Here is a 14,409-nt window from a genome sequence, read left to right as displayed (position 1 = left end):
ACTCCCCTACCGCAAACACATTTTGGATTTTTTGCATGTCAGTAATGAAGTTCACTTTTCACACTTTTCACCACCTTTCCAGTTGGAACATATAAAATTTATGACCTCTGATCCCTCATACATTAATGATGTATTGAACTAAGTTAACCCTTATAAAGTTCATAGAAGTGCAAATGTGGTCTAGAACAACACTGTTTGATAGAAATTTCTATGATGGAAATGTTGTGTATCTACACTTTCCAACAGAGTAGCCACTAGCCACATGTAGCCATCAAGCCTTTCAAATGTGGCTTGTGTGACTAAGGAACTGATTTTTCAATTGTATTTAATTTTAATTAATTTAAAGTTAAATAGCCGCATGTATTGGATTAGCACAGGTCTAACAGACTCTTCGAACATTCAAGTAAATGTTGGAAATGGAAGGTCCATTATAGGAAATCTAGGAATCTTAAATTCTCACCATTGGGTTTAAAACTCTGTCATTCCTTCAGTATAAATTTTTCCAAAAGTTTCATATTTTCAAAAGATAAAACTTAAACCAACCAAATCCTTTAGGGTGCTTTTCTGTATGAATCATCTTTTTGCAAAGAGGTGTAAGACTGATTTTATTGCCAACTCTGCCCCCTCTTCTACAGCCAGAACTCAGTGATTAGATTCTGCATTTATTTAGGTTATTCGCCTAAAAAACCTGGTTTCCATACTGCAAATAAATGACAGGAACTTTTCCACTAGATTATCCCAGACAGCACAAATGTTCTTTCCAAAAGTGGAGCCTGGAACCACAGCCCCCTCACATTGCCTGTTACATCTGTTTATGCTTATAGAAGTGACATCTACTTCATAGACAGAGAATGCCAATTTCTTGGGAAAGGACCCAGAATTTGGTGATGCTTAAAGGAAAAAAAAAAAAAGCCCTTACTGCTTAAAATTAAAAAAATACATAGAAAAATACATAGAATTGAGTAGTTACAAAATCCTTTTGAAATGAAAAGATTTTGCTCCCAGAATATATAGAATCTGTGTACAGACTTGCTGGGTTCATATTCAGCCATAATCATTCACTATTAATAGCCAATAAAGAAGTGGGTAAGTTACAAAACCTAAACCTTAGTTTTTCCATCAGTGAAATGGGGCTAAAAATCGTTATGTTGGGAAAACTTGTGAAAGACTTTGAAATGAGCAAAAGATTACTGTTTGTCCTTTCAATGGAATGTTGGATGTTATCTACAGGACTCCGGAGTGTTGTGAAATTTAGAGTCCTCTGCACCTTTCTTAGACTGACTTTCACTAGGCTATTTTACTACTCAGTAAGCTGTAGATACGTTTGGTAATGTAAATGAGTTTTATCTACAGAATGCAAATTTGTTACTTTACAGATACAACTGGTTACCGCCCTGTAAAACAGATAATAATACACATTACATTTCAGTGCTCTATAGAATATTAAGCGGCTTTGCCTCTTCTTGTCTCTATACCTATTCTTCACAGTCTCACATGAGTGGGTTGCGGTATCTTGCTGGGGTTCCCTTTCTAATTAAAAGAGTTATAAAATTTTGACCCATGTTCATTTTGTATTTCTACCATTGTCATGTTTTTACCTTCTTGAAAAATTATTCTTTAAGAGTTCCTGCTACCTAGGCTTTTTGGAAGGATTGGTTTAAAGATCTGTATTGACAGTCATGATCAGTTTTATATTTTGCAGGAAGGTGGTAACACTTCCGGTACTTGGGGGTGTAAGAGGGAGTACTGAGCGTTTAGAAAAGGGCGGAGGGGTGGGGTGAGCTGAAAAACTCTCCCTAGACAGGAAAGGTAGAAGACCTCCTCATCCCTTTCTCTTTGGCAGTGGGACTTTAAGGTCAAGGTAAGTAGTAGGCCAGGCGCAGTGGCTTAGGTGAAGGCCACACCAGACTTGGGCCTACGTCTTGGCCTTCCAGGCCAGCAGAGTGGCCTGGGATTTGGATGCCTTGGGGTCACGGAGTTAACTGCAGACTCAGACTAAGTGGGGCTCCAGCAGCGGTCAGCCCCAGAACCAAGTTCCGGAGCCAACACCCGAACAGGAAGGGGCCTTGCCCCAGGCCAGAGAGGCCCCTCGCCCACGGCCGAGGGGGTGGGGCGGCCTCGCCTCGGGCCGGTGCTTTTCGCCCTTCCTTGGCCGCCAGAGGCTCCCTCTCTCTCCCTCTCCCGGGATTTTGCTGCCGGGCTCCCTCTCTCTGCGGCCCTAGAGTTAATCCCATCAGCCGAGGTGAGGCACCTGTTACCCCCTGGTCTTCCTCACCCCCGCGGCCTCGCCTCCATTACACCGCGGCCTCCCCGGCTGCCCAAACGGCCCGGCTTGGCGACCGCACGTGGGCCAAACCCCTTCTTCTGCCGGCACCCCTGGCCCCAGGCCGGTCCGAGCATGCGGGCGCGTAGCTGCCCGGGCCGCCGCCCGCCCGCAATGGCGTTGGGGAGCGCAGCGCGCCTCCCGGGGCCGCCCGCCGCGGGCAGGGAGCGCGTGGGGGCCGAGGCGCGAGTGGAAGCGGCCGCCGCAGCCGCCCAGCGCGCTGCGCCGTGAAGAGCGGGTTGCGGTGTACACAGCGGGCCGGCGCCGTGCCGTGCCGCCGCGGCCACCGTGGGGCGGGGGGCGCCTGCGAGGAGAGGGTGGGAGCCGTGGCGGCCCGACCCTCCCCGCCCGCGGCGCTCCCGCTCGGGTAAGGGGGAGGCTGAGCGCGGGGCGAGGAGTTGGGGAGGGTGGAGAGGAGGAAAAAATCGGCTTGTACAAAGGCTGAGTTGCAGGCTGGGGGTGGGGGTGGGTTGTGGTGGAGGAGCAATAGGTTGAAGATCGGAGGCATTATCAGTGGGATCTATTGTTTCCTGGCACATTGGGAGGAAAAACAAAGGGATTTATTTTCATTACCCTGTAATTTTTTTTTCTTTTCTATTTTTTTAAATGTGGCCAGGGAGCTCGTCTCTCTCCGTGTCACACTGGGATCCGCCTGGCAGCCGCCGGGAGCCGCAGCCAATGTGTTAGGACTTCAGGTGCTTCTTGGCACAAAGCTAGACTGCGACCTCCTACCATAGCGCTTGGCGTCACCTGCTCTCCCGGTCCTGCCCCAGGGCCGAGGGATTGCGTCCCGAACCGGGCTTGGGAATCGGCTGCCTCTCAAGTTGGTGTTATTTATGTTTGTCTTTTGTGAGGGCAGGTTTTGAATCCCCCGGCGGCCCCATCTCCCCCGCCCCCGCCTCCTCGGGTTGGAATTGGCGGGGGAGGGAATGGGGTGTGTGTGTAGGGGAGAGGGGAGGGTGTTTGTGGCTTTAAAAAGAATGGTCAGGGTAAAAGGAGATTGTCGATGCTTTACAAAAAAAGGAAAAACAGGCACCGCACTCCAAAGCCTTTCTTGTTTGTCTGCATGGGCCATGCATGCGTGCTGGGCCATGAGCCGAGTTTGGAGACGTTTTAAGTGAAAGTGTGTGCCTCCTCAGCTGTTTGTACGTGAGGGTGATGTGGCTCGGTCTAACATCAAAACAAAACAAAAATAAAATGAGAAATCTTTAGAACTGCCTGCATTGTCTGCTCTTCAGCATATCTTGAAGTATTTGATTGCTGGCTTATTGATATAAAATCCTGCTGTGGGCTTAAGGAGACCAGCAAGCGTGCATTGCGTAGCGTTTTGAACTGTAGTAAGTTAGAGGCAAGAAAGAATAAACAAATCAGGGCTGTGAAAAGGGGTGTCACAGTATATTTGCTTTCTGATTGTCACATTCTTACGCATTTATTCCCATGGTAGTCTGCATCCCACTCCATAATTAATAATAACCACTGTTAGGAAACTTCCAAATACTTGTTATAACTGAATTTAATGAAACTTATTGCCATTCAGGAACTTTTTTTCCTCCTTGTTTTGGTCTGAAATTGCATTAGTATTGCTTTGGGGATGCTGTAGATGAGAATATTGGACCAGAAAAAGTAAAATATGCCTCTGTAGGCATGTTTTGGAGTTTGTAAACATAGATTCCAAACTTAATTGTACCTAAAAAGAGTAAGTTCCAACTAATTGTGGAGAATCCTGAATGAAGTTGATTTTCTGGACAGTTTGTTGATTTCTTAAAGATCGATGAACTGCTGGTTTCTTTTTAAAGGGCATTCACAAAAGTGACTAAAACTTGGTCTAAAGTATTGCTTTCAAATATACTTATGTGTAACTTGTATTTGTGAGTGTGTGTGTGTGTTTGAGATTTTGATAGGTATCTCCAAATTGTGTTTGAAACATTTTTTACCAAAGACAATCAGAATGATAACTTATTGACTTTTAACTTCCCGTTTCAATGAGTAAGCTCTTCTGTTTGCCACGTGGCTAAGCCATTTGGAAAATAAAATGTATGTTATTTGATTAGACATAAATTCAAGTAAGTAAATGAATTCAGAAATTCATTCTTTTCTATTTCAGATGAACCTCTAGTCTTGCTTTGAAAAAACCATTCTCTGTAACTCTTGACTGTTACTAAGTTCCTAATACACCTGTTGGCACAATTGCTAACACAGTATACCATTTGAGAGGTACTTTTCTTGACCCAATACTGGTGATTAGAGAAGACAGGTATCTTGGTTTTTTGTTTTTTCTTTGATCATTATGAACATTGGCTTTTCACCCCTGAAGTGAAAATGTTGAAAACTGAGTCTTCAGGTGAACGAACAACTCTCAGAAGTGCCTCTCCTCACAGGAATGCATATCGAACTGAGTTCCAGGCACTGAAAAGTACCTTTGACAAACCCAAGTCAGATGGGGAACAAAAAACAAAAGAAGGTGAGGGCTCCCAGCAGAGCAGGGGGAGGAAATATGGCTCCAATGTCAACAGAATTAAAAACCTATTTATGCAGATGGGTATGGAACCCAACGAGAATGCTGCAGTCATTGCCAAAACAAGGGGGAAAGGTGGACATTCATCTCCTCAGAGAAGAATGAAGCCCAAAGAATTTCTGGAGAAAACAGATGGCTCAGTTGTTAAGTTGGAGTCCTCTGTTTCTGAACGAATTAGTAGATTTGACACAATGTACGATGGCCCTTCATATTCCAAATTCACTGAGACTCGGAAGATGTTTGAGAGAAGTGTGCATGAATCAGGGCAAAACAACCGCTATTCCCCAAAGAAAGAGAAAGCTGGAGGGAGTGAACCTCAGGATGAATGGGGAGGTTCCAAGTCCAACAGAGGCAGTACTGATTCCTTGGACAGCCTTAGCTCCCGAACTGAGGCTGTCTCCCCAACTGTGAGTCAACTGAGTGCAGTATTTGAGAACACTGATTCTCCCAGTGCCATCATTTCTGAGAAGGCTGAGAACAATGAATACTCAGTGACTGGGCATTATCCTTTGAATTTACCATCTGTTACTGTTACAAATCTTGACACCTTTGGCCACCTTAAGGATTCTAATTCCTGGTCTCCTTCAAACAAGCAAGGTGTTGATACAGAGGATGCTCACAAGAGTAATATAACTCTAGTACCAGAAGTGGCTTCTAAAAGTACCTCTCTAGCTTCGATACCTGGTGAAGAGATCCAGCAGAGCAAGGAACCCGAGGACTCCACATCTAACCAACAGACTCCCGACAGCATTGACAAAGACGGTCCTGAAGAACCTTGTGCTGAAAGTAAGGCAATGCCAAAGTCTGAAATCCCTTCACCACAAAGCCAACTGTTAGAAGATGCTGAAACTAATTTGCTTGAAAGTGAGGCAGCAAAGCAACAGAGGAAAGAACTTGCAGGTGGTGATTTCACCTCTCCTGATGCTTCTGCATCCAGTTGTGGAAAAGAAGTACCCGAAGATTCAAACAGTTTTGATAGTTCCCATGTGTACATGCACAGTGACTATAATGTGTATAGGGTGAGATCCAGGTATAATTCAGACTGGGGAGAGACCGGCACTGAGCAGGATGAGGAGGAAGATAGTGATGAGAACAATTACTATCAGCCTGATATGGAATACTCGGAAATCGTTGGATTGCCAGAAGAAGAAGAAATCCCAGCAAATAGGAAAATTAAGTTTAGTAGTGCCCCTATTAAGGTAAGTGTATTTTCTCCATTTGTTTTCAAATTTGTTTTTAGTACTAGGGCCTAATTGTATGTAGAATAGACTTGACAATTAGTAGGAGTTTTTGTAAGGGATTCAAGATTGTTGATATACACCTGTTGTCAGGTGATTTTAAAAGTTTGGAGTTTGAGAGATATCAATTACATTTCTTAAATGTGCTTTATAAGGGCATCCACCAATAGTGAGTAATATTAAAGCTGAAGAAGTTCGGGGATTGTGAGATACATTCCAGTGAACTGGAGTATGAGTAATATGAGTACCGAAAACCAGGAGTGTTAGTTAGAAATGTAATTACTTTAGTTTTACCTAAAATTATTCATAAATAATATCTTCTGAATGTGCACACTTTAAGGTATGAAGTATAATGTACAATGGGAGAGTTATGATAATCTGGGAATAATACTTGATTTACTTTCTTAAAAAATATGAATTATTACTTAAGTGTAACTGGATTGTGGGGAATTTTGTTGGAACTCTTTTTTTGGGTACTGCTACTTGGTGGTCAAAATTTAATTTGTGGAAATATATTAACTGACTTAAATACTTTGAAAAGCTTTGACTGTAAACACTTTGAGTTCAAAATTCGTTACATAGCTTTAAAATGAATTTTTTTGAAAGAAATAACATTGATTTGCCATTCATGGATTTATTTTTACCTCTTAAAAACTGGGTAAATGACAATTGAATTCACATGCTCTAATGACTTCACTTAGTTAACATTTGATATGGAAGAATAGCACAAAGTACATCAGCAGTGGGTGGTGGAATGTTATTAGCGGATAATGGCAATAGGGGCAGGAGGTGGTTGGTTGAGTATCAGAATCTCCTGGGGTGCTTTTTCAAAGTATACTTGCTCACAGCTTAGTCCTGAGATTCTGGCATGCTCTCCTTGGGGGAATCTGGAAGGTTATGGTGCAGAACGGTAGTTTTAGACCACATTCTAGGGGCTTCTAGCTTACACAGTGTGTATATATGATAGACTTGGAATCTGATACATTTCTGTAAATTTTCTCCTCAAAAATCTAAAATCACTGTTATTTTCATTTTAGGACCTTCCATATAAGGCTCTAAAATATAAATTTACATAGAAATATTTAAAGAGAAATCTGACATTGTTCTGATTATGAAAGACTATTCTGAAATATAGTAATAATCTATGAAATTATTTACAGATGTTAGCAGGCAAACTTTCATTTTATTAGTGTAAGGCAGAAGTTCTGGGTCAGAATGGGTCATGTTAAGTTAAACTGTAGTTTAAAATAAACTACAGATGTCAATCCAGTTTGAAAGTAAGTTTCTTTGCAGTGCTTTACCACCTTCCTTTGTGATTCTCTGTCTCCTGCCTTCCTACCCCTCCCAATGCCCTCTGCCCTACTCTAGATGGTCTTTAAAGCAGCCTTTCCCCCAAGCCTATCCAGTGAGCTCCTAAACTTCGCCATTCACATCCCCTTTGAACATCATCTTTCTACCCCTTAGGAAGAAAGCAATAAGATTAAATCGTTTCACATTGAGAAAGGCAGGAATAACTGAAATGAACTCTTCAAGGAGTTTGTTAAACCCAGTGACTAAGTTTTTAATATGGAGGATAGCAGCTTATGAAAATTTATCAAGTAGAACACTACCCCGTCAGCCAAGTGGGATACCAGCCTGTATTTGGGTCCTGTGCTGCACAAAACGTAACTGTGCACTAGTAGGTTTAATGGATTTTAAAGTATTTATCATTGAAATATGTCTGTTTATATGTGAACAAACCTGCTTTTTGGGAATGACATTTTGAAGTTCAACTAATTTTTGCTATGATTGCTGATAATAAGTATTTTGCCTCTTAATTTTCATATAATGACAATTTTGTATAGCAAAGAATGCAACATTATTTACATTTAACACATTTTATCAAGAATAAGATTTGTAAAACAAATTAGATCAAGCATAAGATTTGTGAAACAAAAGTAATGTATTGCATTTTACTGGGCAGTTAACAGGACTACTTGGAGTAGATTAAGTTTGCAAACAGAAGATTCATTCTTAGTCCTTTGTAATGAATAAGACAATTGCTCTTTCTTGCTGCTTCCATTGTTTAATATGCAAGTTGATTCACTTGGAAAATTTGAGAGCTGCTTTCTACTGGTCATGGTGGTGGTCTTAGTGTTTAGGTTATTCCCCAATTAAGATTTTTTTTTTGCCTCAGAGGGTGGTAATACCTAATTAGATCCAATTAAAGTATTTATTGAAGGCTTATCATGTGTGTTCTCTCATGCTGTTAGCTGAAGAAGACACAAAAATCTGTAAGGTTACCCCTTTCCTCTGTGAGTTTGTAGACTCAATTCTTAAACACATTGTATTTAGAATCCATAAAAAACAGTATAAAAATCTATGCCTAAATGTTTAATGTCCTGTGAGTCCTTTAATGGCACTGGGTTGTACTAAATGCATATAGAGAAAGGGATTTGATAGATTATTTGGAAAGGAATACACGCAACCATTTTCTATCTGTGTTTCTTTATTCTTTTCATAAAGCTTTATTTATGGAATGGGAAATTACAGTTTCTAACCTAAGTCTTTTCCTTTGAAGCTTAAACATACTTCCTCTTAAAGAAGCAATAGGGAATGCATTATTTAAATAAATGATTTTTAGAACTTTTACATTCTTTTCCTGTCACTTTATTCTATACTAGGTTAAAAATTCCCAGCAGCTTTAGTTTTTTGTTATAGATCTTATTTATCATCTTTGTATGTGCAATATTGTCCGCAGTGACTACTTCAGTTCTTTTTATAGATGTTTTACGTAGATATTTCCGTAAGATGTCTTAAATCTGGACGTAGAAAAACATCAGAATAATAGTTGATCTTTCCTGTGCAGCATATACCTTGTACTCGAACATGTACCTTGACTTTTAAAAATGGTCGGACTGTATTGCCAGCTGTCAGTATGACTTTTCTATCTTTCATAGATAGTTATATCTTATTGGATAGATTGATATGTTTCATAGGGTTATGAAATATTAGAATGGAATTAATAATAGCAAATTAAGATCCAACTTTGAGATACGGAATGGGAGAATGTTATGAACCATGCTAATTCAAGATGGAATTATGCCTTCATTCTCAGGAATTTTTCAAAATGAAAGGATTGAATTAAAGTAAATTTGTCTCAGATGAATCAAAACAAGAGAGGGTGACGTGTCATTTTTTCTACTAATTCAGAACATTTACGGAGCCCCTAATATGTGTCAGGGACGATGCAAATATAACAAATACATAAAATGAGGAGCTGATGAAGTCAGGAGCTGCTGGTAGGTGGGAAGTGTACAGCCCATTAAGGAAGCTCTCAGGCTGTTCCCAACTCTGTGCTTTGATGATCTTTCTAAGGTTGCTGCAGCCTCATTAAGGAAGTCACAACCTTTCTCTGTTTCTTATGTCCTTTGGATTGGTATTTTTTTGCCCTCAAATACTATTGTGTTACAGTGGATTGTTATCCTTGAAACAGCATATCTGAAAAAGATTTTTCTAACTCCCAGTAAGAAGGACATTACAGAGTTAATATTGAGGTACATTGTGCTATATTGTGAGTGTTTTCTCAACTCATATGGAGCTTTACAGGACTGGAGTTCAAATAATCAGCAAGGGTACCAGAGCTTCAAACCTTACATAATAGTTGTTGAAAATGGATCTTCTTGTATTCTCTCCTTCTTTTGGGGCTCCGAGTCATTGTTAGGGCGTTCATGGATATATGAAGTTTTTTTGTTCAAGATTGTTTTCAGAGAATAGTTCTGTTGAGATCCAACTTTTTGTCTTTGCAGAGGCTTCCCTTTATAACAGTTTTGTCATTGCTTCTTAAACTTTAATATGCATATGAATCACTTGGGAGATCTTGTTAGCATGGAGATTCTGATGCAGTAGGTATTCTGTGGGAAATTACCTGGATACAATGGTTGGGCTCCAAGTACACCACCAGGCAAGCTATCTCAGAGGTTATGGAATAGAAGACTCAGAAAACAAGTTAAAATGCTTGAATCACATGATTTACCAAACCAGTTAAACACAAATCCTGAGGCAAGAGGAAAGCTATGGAGTAAGTTAATGCAGTTCAAACCAGGCTGGAAGGACCACACTACCTGTGTCCTGGGTAAACAATATTCCTATGTCCCATCTTTCTTTCACATAACCGTTCCCCATTAATGACGTGGTTATGAGGACCAGAGCTGATATTTGAACCAAGACTCCATAGACTAATGATTTCCTGGGTCGATGATACACACTTGTTCTATTGAAAAGATGTGACAAATACACTTAGGTACAGCCATAGCTTTGCTAGTTTGCCTGCTCATGAGCCATGGGACCATCCTTGGTGTCTTCAGTAGATGACTGACGTGGAAGTAATGTAGCTGTCAGTCCAGGCATAATGGTGACTTGGTATTTCCATTGCTTTTTGTCTATACGTAAACCTCATTCATTTTATCATAATTTCTATTTATTTTATTGTTGTCATGTCTTACTCCCAGCTTACCTATTTATTACGCATCTGTTGACTGCCTTCATTTCACCAGCTTCCATTCTCATTATCAATACTTGGCCCAGCCTGAGTGTTGCCTCTGTCTCATAAGTTACTAGTTTATATACCATCTATGATTGTCACTTCTTAAGCATTTCATCCATCCCATTTGTTTACCTCTATAATAGAATTTCATATTCTGAAATAATATAGGAAAACTACATAACAGTATGTCTGGGGGGGACCTTAAGATTTTGCATTTCTAACAAGTTCTCAAGTGGTGCTGATGTCGCTGATCAAGAGATCACTCTTTGGAATATTAATCTGAAGTACAATCTTCTAGCTTCTGAAAGTGGCTGGTCATAAAATGTTAGGAAAGCAACATTTAATAAATTTCCTTTCCAGATGGGGCTGCTATAGCTGGCTGGGTGGAATAATATTCTCTGAAGATGAAATAAGGTGTAATCTTGTAAAGTGCATGAACACTCTTGTTTCTGGATCCCAAAGTGGATTATTATCCTTAACTCATAAGGCATTTGGGTCATTAAAAAGTCACATCCTAGGCTCTTTGTGTGATTTACGTTTTTAGTTATAAAAAGTTGGGAGGAGGAAGTTTTTAATAGGATCAGAAATTTCATTTCTTTCTTTCTTTTACAAGTGTAAATTAATAAACTTATGGAGAGAGTATAAGAATTGTCATATGATTTAACTTGCTTTTCTTGGATAACTTTGATGGTATAACATTTAGTTTTTATTTTTTGAGATGGAGCTTTGCTCTGTCACCCAGGCTGGAGTGCAGTGGCACGATCTCAGCTCACTGAAACCTCCACCTTCTGGGTTCAAGAGAGTCTCGTGCCTCAGCCCCTGGAGTAGCTGGGACTACGGGCATGTACCACTATTCCCGGCTAATTTTTGTATTTTTAGTAGAGACAGGGTTTTAACATGTTGGCCAGGCTAGTCTCAAACTCCTGACCTGTAGTGACCTAACCGCCTTGGCCTCACAAAATGCTGAGATTATAGGCGTGAACCACTGTGCCCGGCCAATGGTATAACATTTAAATTGGATTTCCTTGTAAATTTTTATGTTTTATGACCTATGCTTCATAATCAGGTAAATGAAATATGTCAAATATTTTAATATACTTTGTAAAATCAAATAATGAATATTTGTTGAATGAACCCCTTTTCTAAAATCCAGAAGTATATCTATACTTTTTTTTTTTTTTAAATTGAACAATGATCATTTAGTGTTTAAAAAGGAATTCTTTTGATAGTAGATTATTTCAGATGTTTACTGGCATTTACTTGTAATAGAAAGATTTAAGGTTTCTTGTTTTTTGTTTACTTAATTTATTTTTTTTTGAAACAAGGTCTTGCTCTGTCACCTTGGCTGGAGTGCAGTGATGCAATCATGGCTCACTGCAGCCCTGACCTCTGGGGCTCAAGTAATTCTCCTGCCTCAGCTCCCATGTAGCTAGGACTATGGGCAAGCGCTACCATGCTTGCTAATTTTTTTATTTTTTGTTGAGATGAAGTCTCACTATGTTGTCTAGGCTCGTCTTGAACTCCTGGGCTCAAGCGACCCTCCTGTCTCGGCCTCCTGAAGTGTTGAGATTAAAGGTGTTGAGCCACTGTGCCCAGCAGTTTCTTGCTTTTTGGATCATACATAATTTGTGTTCCCTCTAAACTTTCTTTCTCACAAATGACTCTAGTTGTTGGGTTCATGTACTTGAAAGATAAGATGCCAAATTTGGAGGAAAATCACTTTGTGTTATGTTATCCATACGTTGTTTACCTTGTGAACCCAGTTACATGCCCATCAGAAGTAATTTGATTGAAATCTCATCTGCATTAGATTTTTTTCTAACATCTTCTCTACCGCTTGAAAACAAGTTTAGGAATTTTTATAGAGAAATATAGTTAGATATTGGATAAATTCTGTATAAACAAAACAAACATTGCTATAATATGTTGCTTTTTATGCTGTTATCTAATTTACCTGAATTTTTCTTAATTTTCTGTGCTCTCATTTGGACCTATTTTCTTTTTGTTCTTTTGCTTCATTATATTCTATAGCTATGGATTTGAAAAGTAAGAAAACTTTTCAAGTTATGCCTTATAGTTTTTCTTCTGGTCACTTTTACAGTTTTCTCCTGATTCTAATCTCTTTAGTTTGTGACGTAGACATTTAGAGATGAAATATACTTGAAGGTAATCTAGCGTCATTTCCCAGTCACTTCAGGAAGCCCTTCACTAGCATACTCCTGACAGATGATGTTTCAGCTTCTGCTTGAATAATTCCACCGATGGAGTGTTTATTACTTTGGAAGGTAAAAGGAAAGTTAGAAGGAGGGGCATGCTGGTGTGTGTAGGGAGGTGGTGCACCCACTCTTCTTTTTATTTAATTTTAATTTGTAATTTTTTATTAAGATAAAATTCAGGTAACGAAGTTCACCACTTTGAAGTGCACAATTCAGTGGTTTTTAGTATATTCACAGTGTTGTGCAACCATCACTTTTATCTGATTCTAGAACATTTTCATCATCCTAGAAAGAAACCCTGTGTCTGTGAATAATCATTCCCAATTCCCCATCCTTCTCCATCCTCTGGCAAGCAGTAATTGACTTGCTTTTTCTGTAGACTTACTTCTTCCAGACATTTCTTACAAATGGTTTTAAAAAAGACTATAGGATACTTGAAGAAGAATATAGGAGTATGGCTTGGGATATATTAAATTTAAGATATCATGAGGATAGCACACTACAGTAAAGTCTAGAGAGCAATGGCAAAAATTTTCTTCTGGTTGGTGACATGGTCTAAAAATTAAGTGGTGCTATCTGGGATCAACAAATGTTGTCTGCCATTTTATGCATTTCATAGAGAGGAAGAACACATGAAGCTGAGGAGACAGTAGGATTCAAGAAGGGATGAAATGTATAACTGAGGAAGAATAGGTTTATGTGGCTAAGAGGATGGCTGAACAACTCCCTTGCATGGGGCACCACACTTCTCTTAATGTAATCTAAAATTGCTACATATGAATCATGAGTGTTTGATTCAGCATAGGGTTTCTTTATTTCTTTTTAGATACAGGGTCTTGCCCTGTTGCCCAGGCTGGAGTTCAGTGGCACGATCAAAGCTCATTGCAGCCTTGAACTCCTGCGCACAAGGGATCTTCCTGCCCCAGCCTCCCAAGTAGCTGGGACTACAGGTATGTGCCACAGTGCCTGGCTAATTAAATTTTTTTTTTGAAGATTCAGGGTCTTGCTGTGTTGTCCAGGCTGGTCTTGAACTCCTGGGCTCAAGTGACCCTCTTGCCTCAGCCTCCCAAAATGCTGGTATTGTAGGTGTGAGCCATCATGTCCTGCCTGCATAGGGTTTCTTTAAAGGTACAAGTGGCATTGATGCTGAGTTTCATCTTTACATTGGTCTTTTTCTTGCATGAAGGAATCCTGTTCCTTTTCTAATAATCTGATGCTTATTTCTATCCTACTTCTTTATATTGTTGCTTTTGTTATTCTTTTACTTTTACTGGAATTGTTCATGGCCAGTTTCACTACTTTAAAATTTTTTCTCATCCTTCGATATTTCGATATAGATTTCTTATGCCTACATGCTATTATCTGAACTGTAACCATCTGTAAGATGAGTGATTTGAGGCAGATATTTATTTAGTTTCCTATGTGTGGTCTGTTGGAGCATATTACTATATAGTCTATATTACTATTAAATATCATTAACTAGTAATAAGAATGATAACATCAAGAGGTACTTGATATTCTGTCAGGTTGGACAAGTGTGCCTCTTGAGGCCTTAATTTCTTACCTGTAATTGAGGCTGTCTTACTTAATTT

The 14,409-nt window shown here is 39.7% G+C and overlaps 1 protein-coding gene across 19 annotated transcripts in view; it reads left to right on the top strand.

Moving 5' to 3' along the window:
• Positions 1-2,204: 2,204 nt before the first annotated feature.
• The window catches only part of PPP1R9A (protein phosphatase 1 regulatory subunit 9A), a 384,913-nt gene continuing 372,708 nt past the window's right edge, over positions 2,205-14,409 (top strand). For 11 of the 19 annotated variants that reach the window (XM_077997044.1, XM_077997041.1, XM_077997037.1 and 8 more), the window contains exons 1-2: positions 3,033-3,146; positions 4,428-6,037. In XM_077997044.1, the coding sequence (XP_077853170.1) occupies positions 4,643-6,037 (1,395 nt within the window). In that variant the 5' untranslated portion in view covers positions 3,033-3,146; positions 4,428-4,642. Of the gene's footprint in view, positions 2,691-3,032; positions 3,147-4,427; positions 6,038-14,409 lie in introns of those variants that run through there. The other 8 variants (XM_015134297.3, XM_015134296.3, XM_015134293.3 and 5 more) reach the window with 2 other exon arrangements.

Source organism: Macaca mulatta, chromosome 3, assembly GCF_049350105.2.
Source record: "Macaca mulatta isolate MMU2019108-1 chromosome 3, T2T-MMU8v2.0, whole genome shotgun sequence".
In the NCBI taxonomy this organism is placed as follows: Eukaryota; Metazoa; Chordata; class Mammalia; order Primates; family Cercopithecidae; genus Macaca; species Macaca mulatta.
This window is presented reverse-complemented; position numbering and strand designations above follow the sequence as displayed.